This window comes from Synchiropus splendidus, chromosome 12 (genome assembly GCF_027744825.2).
Source record: "Synchiropus splendidus isolate RoL2022-P1 chromosome 12, RoL_Sspl_1.0, whole genome shotgun sequence".
In the NCBI taxonomy this organism is placed as follows: domain Eukaryota; kingdom Metazoa; phylum Chordata; class Actinopteri; order Syngnathiformes; family Callionymidae; genus Synchiropus; species Synchiropus splendidus.
Window position 1 is genome coordinate 2214237 of NC_071345.1, and position 27756 is coordinate 2241992.

Here is a 27756-nt window from a genome sequence, read left to right on the forward strand (position 1 = left end):
GTCAGCAACGACTGGAAACTACATCCTGGTCCAAGTCTCAGGTGTTTATTTTTAACACCAGAATTCCGAAAATGAAAGTAACTGAATGACAGGAAGTCAAGTGCTGCTCACAGATCTCTCTATCACACTGACTCCAGGCTAGTTTTAATTCCAAGTCACAGAATTGAACTCTTTGATCACAACATTTATGTACATGCTTGTTTATGTTGAGCTCATGGCTGTGGAGTGATTTTCACTTCTTTCAGTTCGAACAGTGATGATGAGAAACACCACTTGATTTGAAATGACCAGTCCATGTTGAGTGGTTTTAACCGCTGTGGTAGAAAGCGTTCTTGCTTTACGCATGGCTTTGGGTGAGACATGGTTTTCTAACTGAAATGAACTCACTTTCTAACTCCTTATGTTGCGCCCCAAACTCGTTTTCCCCACGATTTGTACGTCACGCTGCTCACACGTGTCGACGTCAACATCTGTGCGTCGATGCGCCGTGTTGCTGTTGGTGTAAACACACACAGGATGAGCATTGGGAACTGGTTGTTATTCAGAAGCAATTTCGATTATGATTCAAATACGACCTTTTGACGTGGATGTTGATCAGATATTTTATATGGGATACATATGTGTAGAGTGAGGATTTTAAATTCTTCTCAAGGACCAAGAAAGACCTCTGTTTTAAAGAGCTGGAGCTCAACTGTTTCATGCTTCACGCTTCACAGGGTGAACACATGTTCCTGGATGATGTGTCATGGTTTTAATACACTTGTCTAATAACGTATGGTGTCAGAGTCTCACAGTGAGATGGTTTAAGCAACTTTAGGTTAAACCGAAATTCAAAATAGGTCCAAACAAAGGTCATCGCCATTAGTCGACTTACAGAAAAAGTAATGATGAAAACAATTGTGAGTTGCAGCCCTACTCTTGATGCTGGTGCAGGGGAGTCGTCCGCGATGTTTGGATGGTCCGCCTGCTGAACTGCTACTGCTGTGCTGTACTGACGTATGTTACATGAGCACGGAGCCCTGCTTCTCTGCCGTCAGATGTGATTGGTCTAGATTGGATAAACCCTACTAATGTGCTCATGAAATCCTGTCGCCACTGACGTGACTGTCAATAAAGCGCTGCAGAGTTATTGATATTCTGACGCATCGATTCCAGTCACAACACAACTAGGTCCATTCTCTTGGTTGAGAATGTACGGCTGGTTTCACTTGTTTATATGTATTTTTATTTGCTTTCTAGAGAGACCTGATGATGCAACGCAGCGGTTTAACATCTCATAACATATTCTGTATAAACCGGATCAATTTGACAAACTGAGGGAAGCAGCTCTGCGAGTGCCGTCGGTTAGATGAACAGGATGTGTTTGTCAGCTCTCGTCACGATAACAGCCTAACATCATTTCTACAACTCTAAATGCAAGGAATCCTCGCGAGCCTTCATGCCGAAGAGTTGACATTTCAATCTCTAAACACCAGAGTACAGACCCAGCCGAGAGGGAACAGTTTTCACTTCTACTGGAGGGCACTTGGGACCCGAGGCTTGTGGAGGAAGTGAATCCACAGTCCGAGCTCTCCAGCTGGATTTCAGAGAGGCAGCTCAAGAGTGAAACTGCTCAATCGCCCCTCTAATTGGACCTCCGAGGACCGAGCAGAGACGTCTTGCTTTGTTCGCTCTCTCAGACCTTGAGTTCTCCACAGCAACAAGAAGCACTCAGGCTATGTGCGTTCGGATGGTATTTACTTTTTGCTCTAATTGCCTCCCAGCAATAGTTGGCTCCCACAGCTCCGAGGAGATCATGGGCAGTTCAAGGAATCCAGACCAGAGCTACACACAGACATGTCTGTTTGTCTTAGCCAGGAGCTGGAGTTGTCTTGGCATGTCAAACCCTGGAAGACTGAGGACTTGTTTCACCTCTAGCTCTCCTACATTTTCAGCATGTTGGTGATTCTGTTCATATCATTTTTACCGCTTCTGTCTGCGCATGTCGTGGTTTGTGCTTCCTTGTGCTAAGCGCTACTTCATGATGTCATCTGTTGCAACTCTGTTCTGCCACGTGGCAACAAGAGTTGGAGTGTTGCTCCTCACCTCAACTGAATGGTCAACCTCCTGATTTGGTCTCTGCTTTTGTTTGCTGACCCACTTTAGCGCGTGTAGCTGCTGGCTTCTTCATCCTAGAGCCAGACCTCAGTGACGGCTACTGTGTTTGGTCAAAACGACTGACAAGGCTGAGGAAAGTTGTTGGAGATCCTACTAACAAGATGTGAGACGTCCAGAAGTTTGGGATTGTGACGGAAACAAGGTCGAGCATTCTGACGGCTCGGCTTCTGGCTGATGGGACGCAATTGGTTGATTTGGAAGAGCATGTTATTTCTGTCTGGGAGGGCTGTCGATGTGTATTGTGGGTGTGTGCGGTTAGATCGACTTGATGGTGCAGATTGATGAAAAAAAAGAGCAAGGCTGTTGGGATCAGCAGGACCAAACAGAACACGGCCAAAACCTCTGCAATTGCCAAGAGCGTTTTTCAGTGTGAGAACTTATTTGCTGCACCTGTCACTCACAATTTCATAGGTTACATGTGAGATTTTATTGGGTATTTTTTGCTACTTAGTCTATCTGTATCGTACTTTTTTGGTTCTGTAAGCAGTACGTGTGAGAGGCTATGAACGGAACACGCTGTTCAGCTGGTGCTGACTCACTAGCTAAGTCACTAAGTTTTCAGCCCGACAGCGACAGCTAAACTTTGGGTTTTGCTCTGAGATTCAGAGGGAAATGCTTGCTCTCGTAGGTTGAGCACCTCCATGTGGTGAAGGAAGGGTGGAGGAAAGATGGAAAAATGGCTTCTTCTCAGTGGTTTTTAACATAATGCTGGGGGCTCTATGGTCATTGAGGTATTGTTGCACCAGAATATTGGACATTTTAGGTGACATGTGCTGCAGACTACTTTGGAGCTTGTGGAAACCATGTCCCCAATCGCAGGACCAGAGACAAAGTAGTGAAGTAAAATAGTTTAATAGTTTACTGACAGCACACCATTCTGTCGGCACAAGTCAAGCCCAGTTCGTGAAAGGCTGAGAGCCAAAACTGGAGCCAAAACCATCTCCAGGGTATCAGGAGATGCTCTCCTGAAAGCACAGACATATATCTGCCGTGTCATTTTTCATCAGTGTCCCATTGATCTGTGTCATTTTTTCAGGAAGTTTCCAGACTAATGTTACATTAACCTTCTTGAGTCACAATATATCACACGTCAGTGTTTGCCGCATTTCACTTTTGATCAGTTGTTGTCAATTGGGGATATCCCAAAGAGGACTTGAAGGCCATATTGCTAGCAGGAGTGGTGTTTGGTCACTGGCCTGTTGTCCGTAACATGATGGCATACATTGTCGAGTGCTTGATGCTTTTGCCAGGCGTCAGCTTTTTGTTGCTGAACATATTTACTTTTCAAAAAGCTGTTTACCTGAGTTTCTGAATGGAAAATGAATATTTATCAAGGCATTTTCTGCTCACTTGTGCAATACGTTGAGCGTGTTTGAAACCTAAACATTCCCTTTCCGACTGAAAGATTTCTTCTTCTCTCTGAATTAACGCTGTTCCATCAGATTTCAAAGGTCTAATGAGCCACTAAAAGCTACCTGACATTCCCCTCAAGTGTGGAGCAAAGTTTCTTTTCTTTCCCGATGCCATTTCTTGCCGAGTCCTTGGGGCGTTTGAAAAAGATAAAACGATTTTAATGAGGGTCGTTCCAGTGCTCTGGGTTCTCTCCGACAGTCCAGCTGAAGAGCAGGGGATTGAAGTCTAATGGATTTCTTTGACACACTAACAACCGCTGTGGAAATTGGCTCGTCTTGGCAGGGAAATGCCAAGTGCACTTCACAAAGATGGCTTTATTCTCGCTTCTCTTTGCTTAAACTTTGCTTCGGAGTTGACATGAAGCTCAGCCACTGACGTTGATGTGTAACAACAAGCACTGTCTTCTGGCATCTCCACCTTGTGAAAGCAGGATGGAGCAAGAGTGCTTTTCTGGTGGAATATTTATGGACAAAAGGAAGGCAAAAAGTGCTTGTAAATGCTCGGCGTGAATCTATCGTCTTTGTTCTGGAATGATTGAAGTGTGGGATATCGACTGTCATGTGCAGCACATTGATTGGGCTAATGTGTGCTACTTTATTGTGTGTGAGGTGCTGTGTAACTGGAGGACACGTTTCTATTCACTCGTTTATTTTCTTTAGCCTCTGTTTCCATCAGTAGTTACAAGACTTGCTGGAGACAGAGTTGATGGTTTGGTATTATCATCTTCTTCCTGTAATGATTCGGCGCTCTCTGCCAGGTATGGATGTTCCGTCCAGACAGGAGGTCAGCGCCGCCCAAGTCTCTGGCCGGGAGCAATGAAAACTTGTCAGAATTGATTAGAGCCCGGGGAGAGTTTGGCCTCGCTTCACACTCTGCTGTCGGCCCACTGCCACCACCTCATCGCAAGGTTTTTAGGAGGACATGGACCTCTTGGCTTATTGCCTGTCAGTAACTGTTGAAAATATTCCATGGTACAAATAACTGAAATAATGCTGGCGAAATTCAACATAACCCAAAACAGCAACTGACTGTAAGTTGTTGAAACATCATGGAACCAAAGGAAGTGGAAAGGAAAGTGACTTGGTTGTCCTGTCTGTCTGTCTGTCATTTATTGCTTTCCAGAAGAATACATCAATCTGTGAAACTGTTGATTTAAAAAAAACATGCTATTTGACTGAGATGAAGGTGAAAAACATCAAGTGAAAGCACGCAGCAACAGCTCGAGTTTGTGTTAGTGTGACAGCACTGGCACGCTCTCAGAAGCCCCCCACAGCTCGGCAGTGGAAGGCGGCGGCGTCAAGTCCACCGTCTGTAGCGGCACGCCTCACGCTCACCACCTCCGTCTTCCCGCCGGGAGGCGAGAACTGTTTACAGCCCAGCAACAAAAAGAGGCCGTGCAGAACCATCCCGAGGAGATGCTAAAAATACACTGTGACATTTTTAATGGAAGCAGCTGTTTGTCCTCCCGGGAGTCCACCGTCGATACATATTCAGCTCGGTCTCGCCTCCGCCGCCGAATGCTCGGTTGCTTGTCAAATATTAGCCTGGCATGTGAGCTTGTGTACATCAAACGCTAACTTTGATGACGGTGACATCAACTGCTAGTCTCAGCAGGGATGTTTGTTTCTAGAACGCAGGCGTGTCCAATGTCAGACTGGGGGGCCTTTAGCAGCCCAGAGTCAAGTTTCAAGCGTGCAGCAGCCTCTGTCTTCAAAGGAAAAAAATGGAAGTGAAGGTGCCACAGGTGAGGCGCGTCAGATCCTCTGTAGTGACTGAGGCTCGGCAAGAGACTAGGGGGCAGCAGGAGAGCCGCACTTCATCCTCCTAAAATGTTTATTTCACATATATATAACTTTTACTTGGAGTTTTTTTTTCTTTTGTTTTAGTTTGGGAGGACTGTGCTCATGTTGGTGAGAGAATAGAGAAAGGAAAAGTGAGTTGGTAATACATTAGTGCAAGAGATCTTGTGCACAGACGTGTGTAGCTGAGCTATTTCCTTGTCTTGTATGCAGTTGCATTTGGTAGATGGTAATCTTTATACGAGCAGTTAGACCCTAACACGTGCAAACTTGCCATTAAAAGCAAGACGTGACCAAATGTATAAAATATTTTAGGTGATTCTTGACTCTCATGTCAGAACTTTTGTAGGGAGGTCAGAAGGATGTTGAACTAGCAGCTGATGCTGGAGAGCGAGGCAGAGAGACAGCAGTTCAGGGCGAGGATGAGAGAGATTTGACTGCTTGTGTCCCATTTGACATCACGTATTGATGTAACTCAGAAACAACCATGTGCGCGTGCGGGCGGGAAATGACATTGTAAAAATGAATCGGCACCAAGTAGGGAATGGGGCCAGACCCGACTGGGGATCGTATGCTCCCCTCAGTTCGCCGACTCGACAGAAGATAAGAAGTTCCTGAAACTGGGGCTGATCAATGGTGACGTGAGTCTTGTTTCGTTTGAACACTGTTTTCATCAGAGACTCCCTCCACCCGAGCAAGAGCAACGCCCCCTTCGATGCTTCGATGGATTGAGTCTTTCCAAATCTGTCCTCCACCTGCTCTGACTCCGACTGGCGGCTCGTTGTCCCTTCCACAGACAAATTCGCCCCAAGTATTAACCGTATCAAGACGGGAGCCGTAATCCCCTGTCGTCTCGGTTTGCTGCCAGAGTTATTGCCTTGAAACATTTTCCCATTATTGTGTGCTGCGCACGACTGGCTTTTCACAAATGAAATGTTTGTGGGACGGTGAGAGCGCCGGCCGTGTGCTGCTACATGTAAACGGTCTGGTGTTATACAGTCCTGCGAAAAGATGAAGGAGGCCAAAATAGAGTTTTGAGCGTTAATTAATCACAATAAATATTTTAACATCTGATACCATAATGATTAGATTTGAATTTGAAGCTGAACACTGGAGTTTACAACATCAGGGTGAAAGTGCTCCATGACTTAACATTTTTGTTTTTCCATCCTGAATTTTTAAAAACCTTTCCTTCCATCCACGCAATCTGAAAACACACTTAATCAGTGTTGTTTGTGTGGATTAACTATTTTTTCCCTGTAATCTATTAAATGAAATTGACATGTTTAAGTCAGGCAATAATAAAATTCACGTTTTGTCTCTCAAATCAGGTTTTTATTTTAGATGATCTCTGATTCTTTTTTGCTTGTGTTTTTTGCTTCCCTACATTTCTTTACTTTCTTTTTCTGTTCTATTCTATTCTATTATACTATGAATTGGATATCTTTAATCCCACATAACAAAAATAAATACATAAATAAATAATTGCATAACCATAATCTACACGTTTTTGAAAGTAATTAACACATTTTTTAATAATAGTTTACACATTTAAAAAAATAATTTGCTCATTTTTTTGTCTGTTATAACTCTGTTATTGTTCGTTGCCGTGTCAATTTTATTACTTGTGACAGCGATCACCTGGCTGTGGTGTGCTCAAAGGTTGTATGTGCAGCTTTAAAGTGAGTTTGTGCTGATCAGTGGCTGCATCTTTATCAGAGGCGCAGTTGTTATTTTTCTGTCAGAAAGCTGACAGGCCTCCTAAATTGCTCCTGGGTGGTATTGACTGGCGTGTCAGGTGTAGATGCACCGGCAGTCGACTGTGGAAAACCCATCCTGTTGTCATTACGCTTCCATTAACACTCACGTCAGCCTGCTGTCAGACGCACTGGGCTGAGACCAGTGCTCATCCTGACGGTCACACTGCCATGGAGTCTGACCTTCAGACTTCAACTCCAACACAACTTCACCTCCTCGCCTGTGACTCATTACACCCACTCCAGAGGAACGCCTGCCGCGGAAAGACGCCGCCATCGGTTCAATCAAAACTTCCACTCTGGATAATTTCACAGTTTGACCTTTGTCAGGGTGCTATGACAATCTTCCTCCGTATGAGGAGTGAGATTGAAGTGGGATTATCTAAATTATCTTCTTGTGCAGATCCAGAGGAAATGGTGGTTCATTTTCACACAAAAGGTCAGCTTGTGTTCTCGGGGTGACCGAAGACAAGAGCTTCAGGTGGGGCTAATGTGAGAAGATTGTGCTGGAGTGGAAGAAGAAGAAGATCCAGGAATAACTGTGAAGCTACTGTGCTGTTCCACATGCACAAAAACTGTTTGGTTACCAAGTGAAAAAGGGCCAGTAATGGGTCTCTGCTGATGCCTGCGTGGAACACCAGTGAACACTGGGTTCCTGGCGGATGAGCGGAAGAGGATGCTCCGTTGAAGCTTACAGGTTTTCCCCAGTGATTATTTACGTAGGAAATATGTCTCGGCTTTTCATCTCCACTTTGCGAAAGATGCTTTTTTCTCCTCCTGAGGCCTTCAGAATCCGGAGTTCTATTCCTGGATATCCGATTTCCTGTTGGGAGACTAAGGCACACTTGTTAAATGCTGCTCCAAAGTACGACGGGTCGCGTTAGCTAGTCGGACCGACGGAGCAACTTGGGTCCGTTTTGATGAGACGCCTGTCTGCGAGGAGGTAAAGCTGTGGAGTCTAATCACCTTCTGTGTTTGACCTTTGTTCGGGAGCTTTGCTTATTATTGACCGGCACTATGTGACCAGGTACATGCTGCTGGATGTCATTTCCTCTCAGGCTAAAAGGGTTTCGTCTTCAGGATATGCTGAGGAGCTCAGAGCAGATCTGTGGAGTCAACAGTGGCTCTTCTGGGACGTGATTCGTAAAACTTTGCTGCATCGTGTTGTGGTGATGCTTCGCTCTTAACCAGTCCTTCTGCCCCTCAAGTCACACCTTAGTAACCTCATTCATCCAAGAGCCTCATTGGTTGTCTACCTCTTCATCCATCTCTATCAAGTTAGATGTAAATATTAACTTTTGTTTGTTAGAATTTGGACTATTATTTCAAAGATTTGGAGTTATAAACTAACTTAGGCGTGTTTCAGAAATGTAGCCTTTAACACAGAGGTGGGCAGTTAAATTTCCTAAAGGGCCACATTATAAACTGTGACAGTAGTGAGGGGCCATCATGCCAAAAGGAAGGCGGCGATGACTAAGAAACATGACGGGACAAAAAAAATCTTACGTAACAAAGAACGAACCATTCAATGGAAGCAAAGATATTAAGTGCAAATATGGCATGAAACCTATAAAAATATTGCATTTATTAGGCAATTATGCAATTTAAGTTGAATATAAATAATGAAACTAGAGCAAAAATATCTATGAAATATTAAAAGGAAATTAGAATATATATTTTCAATTTTCTTTTCATGTATTTTGAGGAACAAAAAATACTCACGAAAATGGCAGATGAAAAGAAATTTAAGTCCTGAACATGTTATAATCATTCTTGAAATAGTAATGCTAGGAAAGAAACAAGACAAAAAAATAGTCCAAAAAATGACTACTTGTCAGTTGTATAGTTTTAGTCCGACCTCATGAGGGCCGCAAAAACACAGGAAAAGGGCCGCATATGGCCCCCGGGCCGCACTTTGCCCAGGTCTGCTTTAACACATGGGTGCTGTGGCCTGCTCTGCACCAGAGCGGCCTGGAGACAAACTATTTTTTCCTCCCATGTAGTTTGTTAATGTCACTGAATGTGATCGAAATTCACTGATTCAAACATTCTGAACAAACAGTGATCGACTCCAGTCATTCACAAGAACCTTCTCCACTGTTCTCCATCCTTCATCACACAACAAGATGTTCTCCAACCACACACTGAACCCCAACCATCGCCATAAAAAAACAAAGCTGTGACTATCCCTCTCAGACTCTGAGGTTAATTTGACAAAAACTTGTTAATCAGATAAAAGAATAATTCCGTTTCATGTGTTTTCAAATGGAGGAAGACTGACATATTGGCTGATTTTACTGGGCACACTCTCATAACCTTTCAGTCCGTACTATCGAGCACTCAATCAAAAACAATGTGCACATTCAAAGTTAATTGCCAAAGCCGTATTTTTGCCTTGGTAATCTAATGTTAAATTTCACGCACCGATTGCGATCTCCTCTGGAGCGGTCCGTGGAGATCAGTGAGCGTAAGCCGCCGTAGGACGTGAGCCACTGCGGGAGACAAATGGAGCTGCTGAGAGAGGAGACGGAAAGCTGTTCACCTCAGATGACACCGCGGTCTCAGAAGTTTCGGGAATACTGAAGCACATGTCTGGGTTTGTGTCGCAGTTTTTGGTGAAACTGGCATCCGTCAGCTGGACCTGCCCGTCGCTGATACCGATCACACGGGTTGACTAGGAATTTGAAAACAAAATGATAAAACCTTCTGTGTTCGTGATGGGAAAAAATGAACTATTAACAATGTTAATTCAGACACGTTTTTATATAGCTCTTCAAGGAGGGAAAAAATATAAAAACCTTGCAGAATCCAGTTCTGTCAAAAGGACAAATGAAAAAGGTTTCATTTGATGTGAGACTACGCTGCTTGTTAAAGGGCAAGCAAACTCTGCTATGTCTGAGAAATATTTACATTATACATTATATATACAACGTAGTTATTTTGCGGTCAGTTAGCTTTGCTCTCTGAACGCCACGCTCCGACTGGTGAGTGTTGCTAAGTGTTGCTGCTGTTAAGGAACCAGCGTTCTCTCCTTCATGAGCCCTGAAAACTCTCAATACTCCATCAAGTGCTGGAGCTTTAAGAGTCCTGTTTAACTGGTGCGGTTGAAGCCTTTGAACGTGCTTCCCTGCAGTGCAGTCGACACTGACAGGCCTTCACCGATCACGCTGATATCGGCTGATCGGACTCGATCGGACTGTCTTCTCTTGATGAGGCTACATGATCATAGATGAGGGAGCCAGGAAAGATGAGTTTGCCCTGTGAGTCGGAGCCAAATTTGAACGATTGGCAGCTTCACTTATTTATCATATCAGTGAGTGACGGACCTAATCATCCGTCCTGTGCTGTGACCCGATCTACTTAGTCCACTTGACTTTCTGTGGCTTGTCAAGTGCCACTCGGAACACAAAAGAACATGCCGTAATCAGGCCAGCGTCTCTGGATGGTGAGCAGCTTCTCGCTACACGCTGCCATGGTTACTGTGTCTGTCACCTGGGTCAGTACACACCGTCACCCGTGTCAGTGGTGAAGGCTGGAACATCTCCTCCATGTTTGGAACGAGACGGTTCCAGAGGTGTCTTTGTGTCTGAGAGTGAGAGGTTGAAGAACGTGTGCCAGTCCAGTGAAGACAGCGCTGACCCCCCCATGGAACCCCCACATGTGGCCTCCAGCTTTGATAGCCACGGAAAGATCGCAAGTACATGAGTTTACCTCAGAAAAGTGCTCCTTCTTTGTCAAGTGTGTTGAGGTAGCAACTTGACATTTACTGAATTGGTCCCAATAAAAACGCTAGTTATTGATCATGAGACATAAATTGCTCCATTCTGCAGCCGTCTCTTCATGCGTCTGGCCGGAATGCACGACTGGAGTTCCGCGAGCCACGGACTTCAGTCATTATGAGGTTTCTTCCGGGATCTTTCCGCAGCCGCATGCACATCAGTCCGCTCTTAGTCGAGCTAGTGGGCTGCATGCTACCTGAAGTTTAGCCCAGCTGTGAACCACATTGTCCCGGTCATGGAGTCCGACTAAGAGAAGGTCCCGTTCCTCTCCAGTAGTTAAAAGTCTGAATTTAGCCGGGCTAGCGCAGCAATTTGCTCTTCTGGGCCATCGTGTAACCGTACCCCGTGTTTCAAAGGTCCTCCTGTGGGCTGAAGTGGATCCTCACAGAAGACAATATTGCATTTCTCAGACTGCTATTTAAACTGGCCTCTTAATTGGTGAGTGGATTTTAAAGAGGTTGTAGAATTTGGCTGAAAGCTTTCGCATTGTTTGGAGTCTGTCAGCTCTGGTGTTTCTGTCTGGCTGCCGAGTGACTCAGCGCTTCCTGTGATATAACGCCACGCTGCTTTATGCAAGATTTAATTGGCTCTATCAAAACAAGGTCTCATCTTGTGGGAGGATAATGGAAATGTTTTTTTCTTACCAGGAGAAGAAGAGAGTGTGTGTTCCGTGCGGAAGGAGCCCATTCATGATGGTTTTAAGTGAATAATGAAATGCTCATTTTATGCACCAGAGACCGACCTTGACCTTATTATTTGACCGTCAAATGAGATTCTGAGGAATCAGAGGTTGGCACTGAACAAGCGCCTTGTCCATGGGCAGCAGATGACGGGACCATGTCCACCAGAGCAGAGGTTCTGAACCTTTCTGATCTCAGCGCCCGCATGACCCAGAACAAATGGACCCGGGGCCCATTCTAGTAATAAAACTGATTCATCACTCTCGATTTCATTTGTGGCCAACAACCATATTTAATGTACTTGCATGTAAACAAACCAAAATGTTGTGATCATCTCAAACATATTTATTTGTCATTGAGTTATGTTCATCAAATTTACTAAAGAAAAAAAAAGTATATATTGATGCAAACTGTTGAGAAAATATGAAAAACTTAATACATTTCTGAATAAAATAAATAAATATCATAAAATTAAAATAATATATTTTATTTATACTCCAAAGAAGTGAAAATTCAATGAAAGTATCCGTTCAACAGGTGCTTTCATGAACAGTGTTTACTGTTGGAGGCATTCATCATTGTTTCTTTCTGAGAACTTCTCCACAGTTGGTAACTATCACAGATTTGCAGCTGTCAAGTCAATTCAGTGACACACTACTGCCACCATACGTGGCTCATGGATCAAAACTGAGCATCTCATGGTCCAGAGGTGTAAAACAAAAAACTTGTAGCGCCCCTGTAGGAAGGGGTCGTGGTTAAGAATCACTGCACTAGAGTTCACCTCAGCTGTCGTGCCTCTGTCTCGACTGTAGCTGAGAGCTTTGTCTTCTGGCTCAGCTCTTTCTTTCCCATCGATACTACAGAGGACCCAGTCTGTGTGTTGGAGACCTGTCTGTAACCCTGCGACCCTCCCCTCAGTCCAAACACTGAGTCACGGTGGATGCTCACGTGCCGGTCAGCAGCCGTTTCAATGAGTGGCGCCTCCGAGAAAATAAATATGAATCCAAGTCCTAAACTGTGATGCTGCTGCTACACGCTGTTAGGCCGTGCTAGCACCAAATATCAGGGGAAGATTGCTCTGTTTATTCTGTTACTCCCTGGTAAATGCTAAATTCTTCTGTGATCTTATTTTAGATTTTCAAAAAATGTGTCATTTATCACTCATTTTGGACTGTGGCGACAGTCAGAGACAGACGTGACTAGTCGTGTTCTGGGAGGGAAGTTTCACCTGCACAAGAATATCCATCCCTGATGTGTTCTCGTGTGGATGAGGATGACTAACCTGCCCTCGGGTCAGTGTGAGATGGAGCTGGAATCAGGTGGAACCGTCTGGCTGCTGCTTCTGACAGGAGCGCACCTGAGACGGCTCCTCCGGGCTGCAGCTGCCGACACTTCCCCCAGCAGGATCCAGATATCGCTGCTTCATTCGTGTCGCTCTGCGCGCGCCATATAGTGATTTGGCCGGTTGAGCCCAGCCAACTGGGCCGACTCTTGCTCATGATAGTTGGTGTGAGCCGGGGAGGCGTGATTGTGGCCGGGTCAGTGTCATGCTGCTGCGTTGAGACTGAATGAGCAGCCTGTGGGACAGATGTGAACAGCGATGAAGCTGGATGTGCTCCTCCTGTGAAGCTCTCGGTTCTGCTGCTCACTGGCTCCTCCCTGTCGTCACCGATGTTCTTAATCTCCCACAATGAAAAGCACTGGTTTCCTCCCGCCAAGCTTCCCGCCGGCCCACGAGCTGTTCCGCGCCGCCAGTGGTGATAACACTGTAATCATTCGTGTCACCGCGGGGTGTAAGTAGAGGCTGATGAAATCCGCTCCCGCTGGGCGGCAAAACAAACACACTCTCAACGCATGAGCACGCGTCATGAGCGTGAAGGCTGAGTCGGGTCTCACCTGAAGACGCCGGGCAGGTCCCGCCAAAACTTATTATTTATTATTTTATTTACTCGAGATTCATTTGGTATTTGAAATATTATGATTGCATTGAGCTCAGTGAGACAGCAGGTGGCAGTATTGCTTTCGAACTTGCTTGTTCTCTGTCCTGTCAGCAGTAGGCAGCGGAGCAAAGAGGAAGACAAATATTGAGGTCTTGGGTGTGATGGCATGAAGAGGTGTGACAGTGGAGGGTGATGCAGATAGGTCTAGGGCAAAGAAGAAGCCGTTCACAGCACAGCATAACAACATAACAGTGCTGACAATAGTTAAAAAAAAAAAGATTTGGACTTAGACTTTCTTTATTGTCATTGCACAAAAGCATATCACTGTATTATGGCAACAAAATTTCGGTCTGAGGCCTCCGGTTTCTAAAAACAAAAACTATATGTCTAAAATAAATAAATATCAGATAAATACTAATATATATATATATATATGCAAGAGACCCAGGAAAAATACACAAAAAAACATGAGGAGTTAAAGCAATAACAAACACCAAAGGGCAGAAACAGGAGCGTCAAAAAGAAAGCCATGAAAAAGTCATCCAAGATATGTTCCAACAAACAGAGAGCTGACGAGGAGCACCGCAAAACCAGTGATCGTACCTTTGCCTGTCAACTGTGACAAGAACAAACAGCCCAGTGCTGCCTGCCAAAGCTAAGCTGCGGAAAACAGATTAAAAACAGGAAGTTGAATTAACAAAATAAAAGCATGGCAGAAGTGAATTATGACATCTAAAAATGTGTTTCAATATTTGTACATTGTATAAATAAATGTTAATATTTAAGTGTGAAATGGTTATAATATTAACATCATGTTATTGAAAGCAAAAATACCAAAACTACTATAAAGGAATGCTGAAATATTAGAAATGACTGTCAGGGTTAGTACAAGTTTATATCTTGAAAGGGGGAAAGCTTGGTGGAAATGTGACCCTTGCTATTATTAGTGCATCAGGTTAGTCTTCGTAAAACTGAAAGCTGAATTCCTGCTGACCTTGAATCTTGAACAGCAGCTGTGGAAGCCCGTCCCATCACCACACCTGAAGGTGGCGGCAGCCGGCTGAAGCAGCCACTGGGCAGCTCTTCCCACTCCGCCTGTTTAACCCACTGTGTTTTGTTAATGTGATGCGTCATGACGCCAGAGTCTCTGCTGGTGGCCCAGCGCCAGGCTTGGACGCGGCAGTGACAGGGATGGAGAAGGAAGCGTCTGCAGAAGGGCTGTTTGCAGCCCAGTCCCTGAACGCTGCTCTTCTCTTTAAAAATAAAACACAAACAAAGGTACGCCCACACGCCGCACAACTCCCAGGCTCCGCTGCACAAGTGGGCGCAGAGGAGAACCTTTCATGTACTGGGCGGCCGTAACATTATGACCCCTGAGGGACACACTTCTGGACGCTCATTTGATGAACCTGGTTGGCTCTTAACTTGACCCGAATACCGGTCACGTCTTGGTTCTGAAATCCTGTCGTTGATGCGTCTGGAGACCCCCCTGCTTGACCCCAAGGCCCATGAGGACCGGCACAATCGCCGTTGGTCTCGCCCAGGACGGAAAGGCCAGTGGCACCAGAACCATCTGAACTGATGGAGGAGATGGATGGACCTCAGAGGGCTGCATCACTTCCCTGAGGACCTGAGGTGGCCCTCCAACTTCCTGTGACAACTGGAACTGCTGCTTCAGTTCCACCCCACCAGGCCGGGTCTCTGGACCTCAAGAGGAGATGATCTGCTGGATCACTGCAGACCTCTCACCCAGCATGGCTTCAGCTAGTGCACACCTTTGCCAGGCTCCAGAACCCACCTCCTCTCACACATGGACAAAGGAAGCTGTGCTTCAGTGGTGGCGGAAAGGAAACTACTGCTCCAAACCAACCCCCTGTTTCTGCTGCTGTGTTCCACCGTCCCTTAAGCAGTGGATGCGGCTGATGGAGATGCCATTACAGTGAGGCCAGCAGTTGTTTCGGCTCCGTCTGCTGATGAGACAGCAGCCAGAATTTTAGATCTGGCCTCCTGTGAAGTGTCTGGATTCCTCTCCTGCCGGCACCGACCCGCTCTCCTCCACACCTGCCGTGTTCCCCGGCGCTGGTGAGGACGCAGCAGGGAGATGTGGCTTGTGTAACGCCGACGGTTACATCACAGACGGAGAGCGGCAAGAATCTCCGAGGCTAATGTCGCGGCCGTCTTGTGAGGTCCGTGTGTGAGGAAGGTAGATGAAGTCAGTGTTGTGTGTGGAGCCAGCGTGGGAGCCTCTCTAAATATAGCCCTGCAGTTAAAGGGCAGCAAACACGCCGCGTGGAGATGTGCGCTCAGTGCCCAGGCTTTTTAAATGTTGGACCTGACTCAGAGTTTAGACATATATATATATACTGTAGAGCCTGACAGCCACAACAACAGCAGCCACACAAATGTTGAGTCTCTCCGGGATGATGGAGCTTCTCCCTCTAAGAGACAGGAACTCTTGTTCTTGCTCCAAAGCTGGTGACCACCGGTGAGAGGGCAAGTGGAGAGTGGCGCTGTCAGTGGAGAGCTTTGTCTTTTGGCTCAGCTCTGACTCCAGATTGGACCTGAGCTTTACTCATGTTGCATCACTGTCCTTCCCTTCAGATTGAAGACATCGTCACTCGAATCCAGCACGAGACGGAGGGAGTCCAGATCCGAACGGTGAAGAGCTTCATGACCAAAATCCCCAGTGTGGTCACCGGCAAGTTCCCTTTTAAATCCGTCCGTCCGTCCGTCCGTCCGTCCGTCCATCCATCCATCCATCCATCCAATCTTCCAAAGAATGTCAATGAGGAAATGACCCTGCATGATTAATGTCAAGGGGCTTCAATAGTGTTGCGACATCACCACGGCAACACACTACTAACATACATGTAACACAATGAGCCTCAATGTTTGAGCTTCAGGTTGGATTTCTGATTTTAGTCAACACAACACAACACAACAAAAACAGCATTTGGGAATCACATGCCATAAGTGAATCATGACATTTACCTTAAAATGCGTTTCAATACTGTAGAACAGAAGAAGAGCAGTCGGGAATCACTTGTTCATAAATACCACCGACACATGTGAACACCTTCGGTTAGAGTTGTGCCACCACACCAGCTCCACTCACACACTTCCGCCTGCACTGGTCGGTGCAGAGTTGACTTGCGTTCATTTAGAGGAACAGTGTGGAGGACTGGCATCTCACAGTGAAGCCATGGTTGCAAAGTCTCTGCGGGGAAAGTGACGCCAACTCACGATTAAAGATTTAGAAAAGAAAGTGTGTTTGGAGACACGATGAGTAAAGCCGTCCTCCTACCGCCGCGGTGCCCTTAAGCCAGGCACGCAACCCTGGACTGCTGTAGGAGGCTGAACGCTGGGTCAGTGGGCAGGAACAGCTGAGGGTCACGTGACGTCACCAGCTGCGGCAGCACGAGTCCCTCTGGTGTGGCGCCTCACACATGCTGTCTGACGCTCGCAGGTGCTGACATCGTCCAGTGGCTGATGAAGAACCTGAACATGGAGGATCCAGGTGGGCTTCTGGTTCCGACTGTCTCCGCCCCTTGTCAGTGGACTCACCTGTGCTCGGCTGTCTTCCAGCTGAGGCCATGCACATCGGGAGTCTGGTGGCCGCGCAGGGCTACTTCTTCCCCATCTCCGACCACGTGCTCTCCCTCAAGGACGACGGCACCTTCTACCGCTTCCAGGTGCGCCGGGGGAGGGGGGCTGACCTTTCCCCTTCCTTCCATGTTTTATCACAGTTTCGTAGAGAGGGTCCATTAAACTGACACCTGAGAAGAAAGAGTAAAAACCATATTGGCCAGACATGAGCTGTCGATACAGAGTTGCTGATCGTGTGACTCACAGCTGGAGAAGTTGTTGCGTTTGTTTGGGATGAAGGGTTGAAAGTCCTAGTGAGGAAGTCCGGATTGCTTCAGAACCGTCTTTCACACTGTGACTGGTGACCCAGCTCCGCCCCGGGGCCTCCTCCCAGCTGGTGACGATGTCTCCTGAGCAACGGAGTGACTCCCCGCTCCACCCCGGGCCTCCTCCCTTACATCTCCTCTGACTCGCTGTGACTAGGAAAGTGTGGATCTGACCGGTCCTGATGTCGACTCACAGGCGGGTCTGTGTTGTGTCCTGCTGATGAAACATTCATGCCAATCTCCTGAAACATTCATCAGGCTTGTGAAGCAGACCTGAACAAGTGCCGAGTCAGCAGAGTGAGTGAGACTGTGGTGGACACCAGGGTGGAGAAGCAGAGACTCGCTGTAGAGAGGGAGGCTGGTTCTAACCCGGCTGAGGGGTCACCTTTTCAAATCCTGGACTTTTCAGTTTCAGGAACAGTAGAAGAGTGGGGTTGAAGGTAGGTCCACCTGTGACCCGGGAGTCTTCTCCAGCTTCCAGAACACCTTTGTTTATGTAGTAGAGTCAGTCAGAAGTGTGCGGTTTCGATCTTGCTCCTCGGCAGTGAAACACGAGTCGTCATCGTTTGAATCCAGCAAAAGAATCTGAGTGATGAAGATGTTTCAGAGTGATGGACCTTCAGCTGGACCTTCTGCTTCTCTCCCCGCCAGGCGCCGTACTTCTGGCCCTCCAACTGCTGGGAGCCGGAGAACACCGACTACGGTAAACTGTCTTCCCCGTGACCTGCCCACCGTCCACTTTAACTCTCTCTTAATCCGAGCCAAGATTAGCTGCTGATGGAGGCTCTTCACGGACGAAAAACTCTGAATGTGAAAATCATTTTGAGGAGCCTCTGGAGCCTCAGGGCTCCACAGGTTCTGCCTCACCCCTCAGACTCTCTCTCCGCTCTGCAGCCATCTACCTGTGCAAGCGCACCATGCAGAACAAGACTCGTCTGGAGCTGGCAGATTACGAGGCGGTGAGTCGGACCTGTCACTGGGCCGCATCGATCTTCTCCTTCCTCTCTGTGTGTGTGTGTGTGTGTGTGTGTGTGTGTGTGTGTGTGTGTGTGTGTGTGTGTGTGTGTGTGTGTGTGTGTGTGTGTGTGTGTGTGTGTGTGTGTGTGTGTTTAAGGACCCCACAAGGTTCAGTTCAGTCTGAGGGTTGAAACGTCAAAGTAACTGGGTCTGAGTCTAGTTCAGAGTCAAAGTCTTTTGGATGGTTTGGTTGAGGGGCAGCGGCTGGGGAAAGGGGGCGATGGCTGTGATGAATGAGGCCGGTGTGACTGAGGTGAGTCTGGGAGCCGCCGACTGATGCTGGAATCCTCCTCCTCCTCCACAGGAGAACTTGGCCCGGCTGCAGCGAGCCTTCGCCAGGAAGTGGGAGTTCATCTACATGCAGGCTGAAGCTCAGGTCAAGTAAGTGTGTTCCGCTGCCATGCCAACGCTGGCGGCCGCTGACGTCATTCACACTGTGCTGCAAACACCTCGTGTGCCGTGACTCCCTCCCGCTGAGGGGCCCGGGGCCTGGGGCCCAGGGCCAGTCCCCCTCCCGGTGAGAGGCGGAGCTACCTGTGATGCGCAGCAGTGGCCAGGTCCAGGGTCAGCACGGCAGCTCTGGAGAGATGGTCCAGGGTGGGGTCAGACGTGGGGGTTCAGCTCCTCCAGGTTCTCCTCATGATCTGGAGAGCGTCTCTTCTCACTGGACCCTGTCACAGATGGAACCAGGATCAATTCCTCCAAGTCAGAGATCGTGGTTGTGAGTGGGGAAAGGTCCAACTTGGCGATAAGATCCTCTCCAGTTGTAGGAGCTTAGGAGAGACTCTGAGAAGAACCTCTGCTCCTTCCAAAGGAGGAAGCTGTCTCCTGGACTCCTGAGGAGTTGCCAGGTCAGACCCAAGATGGAGCCTCCTTAACCTTGAACACCTGAAGAAGGTGTTTCTCCAGAAAGACATGGAGACAGATCTAGTTTGGAGTTACGTGGTGATGATGAGTCCAGCACCAGGGACATGTCCGAGTGTCTCAGACACCAGTGGCTTAACAGACGCTCGGACGTCAGGACCAGGCTTCTGAGTGCTTCTGCTTCCATCTGCAGGATCGACAGGAAGAAAGACAAGACGGAGCGGAAGATTCTGGACAGCCAGGAGAGGGCCTTCTGGGACGTGCACCGGCCGGTGGTGAGAGCCTTGGTCACTTCCTCTTCCTGCTGTGTGGGTCCCCACTGGAGCCTGAGCCTGAGCTTCTGTGCAGCCCGGATGTGTCAACACCACGGAGATGGACATCAGGAAGTGCCGGCGCATGAAGAACCCTCACCGGGTCAAGAAGGTACCGCAGCTCCAACTTTTTCTTCTCTCTCTTTCATGAATGAAATTCTTTTATTTTTACCAGTAAAGTTTATTTGTTTTTACTGTACAGTGTTTGTATACACAGTTTCTTTCTGCACAATTACATATTGTTCTATTCATAAAATGCGTTTTTAAATTTAGGAGGAAATCTGTTGAAACTTAACACATATTCTAAGTTTATTTAAAAACCATCCGTAAGCTGTGAAGAAATGAATGAATGTCAGTCCAGGCTTTTATTTTGAAGTCAAAATTTCAAGATTGTCTGTGTGTCTGCTGCGAGATGCAACACTGTGGTCTGTGTGTTTGGGTCAGTCTGTGTACGGCCTGTCGGACGAGGGCTCCCAGTCTCAGAGCCCGGTCCACACCCCGTCACACCACTGCAGGAAGGGCACCAAGGAGGACGTGGAGAAGGAGGTAAGGAGGCGGCGAAGAAGAGGCTGGAGACGTGGCAGCCAGTGTCACGAGAGGTGGCTGCTGTGGGGTGTCACACCGCCGTCTGTGTCCAGATCCTGTTCCTGAATGCGCAGCTCGACCGTCACTGCATGAAGATGTCCAAAGTGGCTGAGAGGTGAGGCGAGCGCTGTCCGCGGTGCTGAACAGGCAGCTCACCTCCCTCCCTCCCCCGTCTGCCTCAGTCTGATCGGCTACACGGAGCAGTACATGGAGTACGACCCCTTCCTGACCCCGCTGGAGCCCCCCAACCCCTGGACCAGTGACGACCCGGCGTCCTGGGACCTGGAGGGCAGGTAGGGCCTCCTCCTCCTCGATCTGACTCCACCTGCTCCTGGCTGAGATGATGCCAGAGTGTGGAGCTGAGGCTCCGAGAAGTCAACCAGGAGGAACCAGGAGAGTCCGGTGTCTCCTCAGGAGGACGGGAATGAGCAAAGAGAAATGGGCTTTTAAAACGGGCTGAAGTTGAGGCTCCATGTTTCAGAGAGGAGGAGGCTGCAGCTGTGAACAGAAGGAGGCGATGTTGAGTCATGTTGTCGCTTCACTGGAGTCTGAGAGGTTCCTCTTCATCTCCTTCTCTTCCTCCCAGCAAGGAGCCGAGTCAGCAGCGAGTCAAGAAGTGGGGCTTCTCCCTGGAGGAGGCGCTGAAGGACCCGGCGGGTCAGGACCTCTTCCTCAAGTTCCTGGAGTCTGAGTTCAGCTCGGAAAACCTGCGGTGAGCAGAAGTTTCTGCATTTGTGTTGCCATGGTGGCGGGACGCAGGTGCGGCTCCGGTTCTGCTCCTGAGGCTGGACTTCTGAGGGTCGGTCGCACGCTCACCAGCACCTGAGGCTGAAGGCCTGTCGTCTGTGGCAGGTTCTGGCTGGCGGTCCAGGACCTGAAGCGGATGCCGCAGCAGGACGTGGCCCAGCGGGCGGAGGAGATCTGGGCGGAGTTCCTGGCCGAGGGGGCGCCGAGCTCCATCAACCTGGACTCGCACAGCTATGAGCGCACCAGTCAGAACCTGAAGGACCCGGGACGCTACAGCTACGAGGACGCTCAGGTGAGGCCCGGAGCGGTGCCGGTCCCGGAGGTCTCTGAGCTTCCCTCTGCCCCTCAGGACCACATCTACAAGCTGATGAAGAGCGACAGCTACGCTCGATTCCTGAGGTCCAACGTCTACCAGGACCTGCTGACGGCCCGCAAGAAGGTACTGGCCCCCGCAGGTCGCCTTCGCTCTCTGACGGTCCTCCTAACTAAAGTTGTTTTCCTGGCAGCCGGAGTCGGAGCAGGGACGCCGGACCTCGCTGGAGAAGTTCACTCGCAGTGTGGTGAGCGTCACCTCTGGTTAGCGCCTCCATACCGACTCCGTTTGGAAGGTTTGGGTTTTGAGGAGCTTCCTACTGACAAATGGCTGCGCCGACTGATGGCGTAATGGCGCCACCCGCTGGCCAGCTTTAGGAGTGACGGGGCTTTTTTTTTCGCGCTTGTTTTTTTGCTTCTTTCCCCGATTACTGCGGGTAAACAACTTTACCATCACAGTGACTTGCAACGGTTTATTTTCCTCTCGTGGACCAATGAAACGGTTGCTTCTTCTACTTCCAGGTTTAAGCTTTTCAAGCGGAGTGTCTTCTTTATTTGAGTCTTTTGTGATGGTCCGTGTGCTGGTCACCAGGGTAACACCAGTCGTCTGCTCTCTCTCTCTCTCTCTCTCTCCTCCCTCATCTCTGTCTGCTCTCTCTCTCTCTCTCTCATCTCTGTCATCTCTGTCTCCTCCCTCTTTCATGTCTCCCTCTCTCTTTCCTCACTCTCTCTCCTCTCCTCCCTCTTTCACGTCCCTCTCTGTCCTCTCTCTCTCTCTCTTTCTCAGGGCAAATCTCTGACCGGGAAGAGGCTGACGGGTCTGATGCAGTCGTCCTGACCCGTCCCAGGGTCAGAGAGAGAGAGAGAGGACTAGCTGCTGGGTGTTCCTGAGCGAGGTGGGTCCAGGCGCTGCGGACCACCACCATGACTGAGAGCATGCAATAAGTCACGTGACCCGGCCCGGCCGCTGGGCCCAGATGGTTGCCAGCACCAGGTGTGAACATGGGAATGCTTGAACGCCTTTAGCTTCAGAACGTAGCAGGAAGAGGGACGGAGGGACGGACGGGCAGTTTTAGACTTTAGGTCACTTCGGAACATTCCACTGGAGCCATGTTTACAGACCCGGGCCCGTCTGCACCTCATGTAAAGAGTTCAATAAACGAATGCACAACCTCGAGTCTATTTCCCCTGCTGGAGTCTCAGCAGCGAGCAGTCAGGTAAAGCTCACACACCTCCCTCTAGTGGACAACAGACGGTAGTACAGCCAAAACTGGAATTCACAGGTCTGGTTACCACAAACTGGTGCAATGGCGCCATCTGCTGGACGAGTTTTGTACAACTGAAGTAACTCCAACGTAGGAATGGGATGGAAATGACGACAGGACCAACGTGACGATATGAAACATGAGTATAATTGTCCTCACACCGTGCACAACTCCGAGGTTGTTCATCAGAGCGTGAACACATGACACCAGGTTAGTCGACGGGAAAAGCTTCCTGTCTCCTCTCCAGTTCGGCCTCATGACAGAGCTGCTCCACTTCCAGGTCACTGGGGACGGACAGACTCGATTCTGTAAACACCACAACTGTTAAAACTGTGACGCTGCCGGTCCCCAACACCCGAGCAGGAAGTGACATCACCGTGGCTGTGGGGAGGGGAGGAGGTCAGGCGGCGGGGCAGGACCCCGGCTGGACTCCCCTCATCTCCGAGGCCTTGTTGAACTGGACCTCCAGGGTTTTGGAGGCTTTGGTGATCCTCAGGTTCCTCATGCAGCCTCGGAACGACCTGCTGCTGGAGAGCGCCACCTGGCGGACGCCATCTGGAAAGCAAGGGGAAGCAGTGAGTCCTGTGTGCGCCACTCTTACACACGCACGCACGCACGCGCGCTCTCGCTGACCAACAAGAACCTGCACCTCCAGACGGACACCTTCACGCTCACTGTCCCATAATGCACTACAACAGATGCGGGAAGGCTGCACCTGGATGTCCGCCCACGTAGATGGGGTCGTTGGTGTCGCAGGTGTTGGAGCGAGGGTGGGGGCTCTCTGCCTGACTCCTGGACCCGTCCACCAGCAGCTCGGCCCGGTGCCGGAGCTTGTTGGCGGTGACTGTGTGCCACTGGCCGTCGCAGAAGCCGTCGCCCTGGTGCTGCGCCGTGAAGCGCCCGGCGCCGTTGTCCACGTGGAAGAGGAGCTGCGGGACAAAGAGCAGGTGAGTGGCCTCCAAGGCCCGGCTCCAGCCTCCGGGGGGACTCACCTTTCCCTGGACCATCTCCAGGCCCAGCCCATCGTTGCCGCGGTTACTGACGGCCAGCAGGACTCCGTTAGTCCGAGTGGTCCGGAACTCCAGAGAGATGGAGACGTCCAGTCCAACCCTGTAGCTGGACACTGTTGGGGGGTGGGGGTGGGGTCATGGTCAGTTCCCTCAGGGCTCTGCTCCCGGACCGGCCCGGTTCACACTCTCTCACCGGCTTTCAGGTACCCGGTCCCGTCAAAGTAAGTTCCCGACTCGCTCGCGGTGAAGCAACTTCCCACCATGTGACGTGAGTCGGGTGCTGCCATGTCGAACTGGAATTCCTCCATGTTGGTCTCGGGTTGCCCTGGTGGGGAGAGCGAGAGCGTCAGAGTGTCACCTCATTCCTCCACACCGCTGAAGCATGGGAGGAAACCAGAGTCCTCACAGCACCTGGACCCGACGGCGCAGTGGAGACCGGGCCTCCCACCATCTTGAAGTTCCGGATGCAGCCGTTGATGCTGTACAGAACCTTGAGCGGAGCACAGATAAGCAGCTGAGGTGTCCAGAAGCTCCGGAGCCGCTGGTACTCACCGGTCCGATCCTCTTGGTGGTGTAGTTCTGAGGCAGCCCCCCGACATAGACCACGCCCACCACGTCCAGCAGGTCGGCCTGGAGGCGGGAGAGAGAGCGTGAGTGGCAGCAGGCGAGGGTCGGGGAGGAGCCGCACCTTCTTGGGGGAGATCATCTGCTTGCCGAAGCGGTTGTCCACCAGGAGGCCGGCGCGCTGCTTCACACGGTTCACCCGAATCTGAGCCAAGAGAGGACCGCGTGTCAGGTCGCCGAGTCGACTGGTCAGGTCCGAGCCGGCGTCCACTCACCTTGTGCCACATGCCGTCGTTGACGGAGCGCGGGACGCAGGCGGAGGTGTTCCCGTGACCCAGGTCGTAGCTCAGACACACCTGGCCACTCTTGATCTACGTGTGGGACGGAGGAGCTGACTCGGGTTCTTCACCGGACCGGAGCGGTCCACTGACTCACCTGGATGGCGACGAAGTCTGCGTGGTTGATTCTGGCCATGTAGAGGGCGAGTCCGGCCTCCTCCCTGGTCCTGAGCTCAAACTCCAGGATCAACCTGCCGCACACATCACAGTGCGTTACCACGACGACGGTCCGTCACCATCCCCACCTCCAACCAGACGCAGCGCTGACTTCTCTCGGACTTTGGTGTCGTCGAACTTGAAGCTCATGTGGCTGTTCCGGGTCAGGCCGAACTGGAAGGCGTCGTCCAGGGTGGGCGGGGCGCCGGCAGACGCGCACGAGTCCTGCGGAGCAGAGGGAAGCTTGACTGCCTGCTGCTCACACTGCGGCCAGCAGGTGTCAGTGTTGTCACACTGTGGCGGAGGACGGCGCCGCCTCTCAAGTTCACTCTTCTCGTGTGGACGTCACACAACTATGTTCCTCTCTGAGCAGACACGCCCCCTTCTCCTCACAGACTCCGCCTCCATTGGGTCAAACACACACCTGTGTATCTTCAGACGTTTCCTTGCAGAAGTGAAACTGAACTGAGGTCAGTGGCAGCACAGGCCTCACCAGCAAACCCTCCCACAGAAGCTCCTCTGTTCACCGTGGTGTTCAGACACTCAGGACTCAGCAGCTGAGGCCACTCAGACTGAGTCAGACTCCTGACTTGATGGACGCTTTTCTGGAAAAGCACTGGAGAGAGCGGTTGATGGACCAGAGAAAGTCTTGTTCCGCGCTGGATTCTTGCAGCTCAGGCTCTTATTTTGAACTTTCCAATCCAGCAGCGACTCTGGCGGAGAGGTCCACTCCTCGGCTCGCTCCTGCGTGACTCCTGTTATATGAGCCAGAGAGACGCAGCGTCTTAATCTCCTGGGCTGCTTTGTTCTCTTTCAAGTGAAGACATTCTCGGCGGCGTGACCTTGCTTTGTTCCCGCCGACACTCACCTCTTATCTGCCTCTGTCCTCATATCCGCTCCTCTTCAACCTCTGGCTTTCTTCTCCCTTTTCATCCTCCAGCGTGGAACAAAAGACCAGACGTCACCGGCTCAGAAGCTCTCCGCTTCCCTCTCGTTCCTCTTTCCATTACGGGCAACAAAAGAGGCGCGCGGCTCCGCTCAGACTTCTCCGCCACCTTCTCCCTTTCTCTCCCTCCGATCCTTTCCATCTGCGCCACAATAGAGCGCCGGCTGCTGGAGGTCACGCCGGTAGAATCCAAGGTCAGGACTTTCCGCGAGTGCGTGTTCTAGCTGCTGCTCATGGTGTCGACTTCACAAACATGTTTGACTTCTGGGAGGAGAACACAGGTTCCACAGTCGCCTGAGTGAGTCCTGAACCCAACAGGATCATGGAGCGTCCCGGTCAGTCAGAGGTCAGAGGTCAGGCGTGCTTCCCAGAACACGTTCTCAGCTTCACGACAGTTGAGTCACACCACCTCCCTCAAGTGCTTCTGGCTCAACAACAGCTCAAGTTTTTACACACTCGCTATAACTATTTCAGCGTTGAATGTCTCCCTCTAGTGGCCAATGAAGGTGCATGAAGGAAGGATGGTTGTGAATTGTACTGGACTCAAGTGAGCGGAGAAACCACACCTCTGCTCCTCTCCTTCAAGTTTTGGAAAATATCAGTACAGTCAGGAAGATTTTGACCAATCAGAGGCCTGTTCTGAGAGAGAGGGGGCGTGGCTAGAGTTTGGCAGAACACACAGGAGTGTGGATGAGAACCATAGAGAGTCAACCAGTTTTCTAAACTTAGAGAAAAACCACTCATGAAGACGAGTGAAGCAGAGGAGTGAAGCAGAGGAGTGAGCGACTAGAGAACCTTCAAGCGGGGATTACCGTGTCGTCGACGGGCGGCAGCGCGACAGGCGTGGCAGCAGGTGTCGCCACCTGCAGGGGAGGCCAGGCGAGGAGAGAAGGGTTAGCAGCCAGCAGGCCGTACAGGGAGCCAGTCACACCAAGACCTGAACTGCACTGATGCCAGGAGGCAAAGTTATTTCAAAGAGAAAATGATTCTCAGTTTCAAACCAATGTTAAACTCACCGCAGCGCAGCGTTTAGTCACGAATTAGAGAGTAACAATTAGAGTGTGGCTCTGAATCAAACTCAGTCACTCGGAGCTGCGGTTGAGACCGACTGCCGTGTTACCGCCTGTGATCTGTCTGATCTGGGGAGTCGATCCCCACCGCCGAGCACTTGACTGACGGCCTGCCAGCTCTTTAGCATCGCCGCTAGCTGGGCTCTTAAAGGACATGAGTGGTGCGGCGAGCTAGCGTAGCGTGTAGCAGTGACTGGTGCTGAGTTTAGTAGCTCAAGGCTGCAGGGACGATAAAGACAAGTTAATGGTCTGTACAAGTGCTGCGAGATGAAGCGCTAAGCTAACACAGCGAGGCCACGGCTTTCATCACGCACGCCAGAAGCTGTGTGTGGGTGAGAGGGAGAGAGACCTTGAGGAAAATTCTCCACAGAACAGTCAATAATAAATCATTAGAAATTCCTAACAAACAGCTTCGATGGACTCCAGGCGACACAGAGAGTGAGGCAGAACCTGACTTACAGCAGGGGGCGCTGGTGTGGCAGGTGGCGGCGTCAGGCCGACCGGTCGGGACCCCTCCTCCCCCTCCTCCTCCTCCTCCTCCTCCGCCTCCGGCAGAGGAGCCGGTTGCGGGGCCAGATTGGGACACTGGCCGATCTCAGCATTCTCGAAGGATTTGGGCTGCGAGAAGTCGGAGAGGCTGCAGAGGCAACAGCGAGAGCAAGAGTGTGTTTGAGACAAAGTGGAATTTCAATGGTGAGTCACAGGTTCTCTGCATGTTGCTGAGGAGCAGACAAGTCAGTGTTGGAGACACAGCTCTGACAGATGGCGCTCATCACGAGTCCCACACGCCTGAGCGAGTCCCGGTGACTGCAGTACAGACCGAGTCCCCCAGTAGACAGGAGGCGCTCACACTGCTCGCACAGTAGAATCATCTGGGATCCAGCTATAAGTGCAAGTGAGGTGTCATGTGATCATGCTGCTCTAGAGGGCGCTCCATCTTTGTCAGCAGACAGTTTAGGCGGAGACAGACGAGACGCACAACAACTGTAACAACTGTGTTTGTGCGAAGGGAAGCGCGGCACTTAAGGAGCGGCGGCGTGGAAGCGCCGGTGGAGTGGTGGAGGAAATGAGGTGCGAGACAAACAGACGGGGAGGGAGAGCGGGCGCCGTAAATGTGAGCTATGAGTGTGTTCAT

At 50.0% G+C, this 27756-nt stretch overlaps 2 protein-coding genes across 7 annotated transcripts in view; one reads left to right on the forward strand and one right to left on the reverse strand.

Annotated features, from left to right (window-relative positions):
• LOC128768778 (regulator of G-protein signaling 6-like) overlaps positions 1–23297 on the forward strand; it is a 55072-nt gene extending 31775 nt beyond the window's left edge. For both annotated transcript variants that reach the window (XM_053881934.1, XM_053881935.1), the window contains 16 exons: positions 16127–16223; positions 16992–17042; positions 17111–17217; positions 18088–18139; positions 18331–18395; positions 18758–18834; positions 19511–19592; positions 19666–19740; positions 20073–20174; positions 20267–20328; positions 20396–20506; positions 20800–20925; positions 21066–21252; positions 21310–21399; positions 21467–21520; positions 22060–23297. In XM_053881934.1, the coding sequence (XP_053737909.1) occupies positions 16127–16223; positions 16992–17042; positions 17111–17217; positions 18088–18139; positions 18331–18395; positions 18758–18834; positions 19511–19592; positions 19666–19740; positions 20073–20174; positions 20267–20328; positions 20396–20506; positions 20800–20925; positions 21066–21252; positions 21310–21399; positions 21467–21520; positions 22060–22110 (1389 nt within the window). In that variant the 3' untranslated portion in view covers positions 22111–23297. The remainder of the gene's footprint in view (positions 1–16126; positions 16224–16991; positions 17043–17110; positions 17218–18087; positions 18140–18330; positions 18396–18757; positions 18835–19510; positions 19593–19665; positions 19741–20072; positions 20175–20266; positions 20329–20395; positions 20507–20799; positions 20926–21065; positions 21253–21309; positions 21400–21466; positions 21521–22059) is intronic.
• lama2 (laminin, alpha 2) overlaps positions 22672–27756 on the reverse strand; it is a 134648-nt gene continuing 129563 nt past the window's right edge. For 4 of the 5 annotated variants that reach the window (XM_053881831.1, XM_053881832.1, XM_053881830.1 and 1 more), the window contains 13 exons: positions 27081–27258; positions 26364–26414; positions 24718–24830; positions 24547–24640; positions 24387–24482; positions 24236–24316; positions 24100–24177; positions 23959–24037; positions 23741–23872; positions 23530–23660; positions 23253–23466; positions 22914–23092; positions 22672–22843 (listed from right to left, as the gene is read on the reverse strand). In XM_053881831.1, coding sequence (XP_053737806.1) covers positions 22938–23092; positions 23253–23466; positions 23530–23660; positions 23741–23872; positions 23959–24037; positions 24100–24177; positions 24236–24316; positions 24387–24482; positions 24547–24640; positions 24718–24830; positions 26364–26414; positions 27081–27258 — 1402 coding nt within the window. In that variant the 3' untranslated portion in view covers positions 22672–22843; positions 22914–22937. The remainder of the gene's footprint in view (positions 22844–22913; positions 23093–23252; positions 23467–23529; positions 23661–23740; positions 23873–23958; positions 24038–24099; positions 24178–24235; positions 24317–24386; positions 24483–24546; positions 24641–24717; positions 24831–26363; positions 26415–27080; positions 27259–27756) is intronic. The other variant, XM_053881834.1, reaches the window with a different exon arrangement.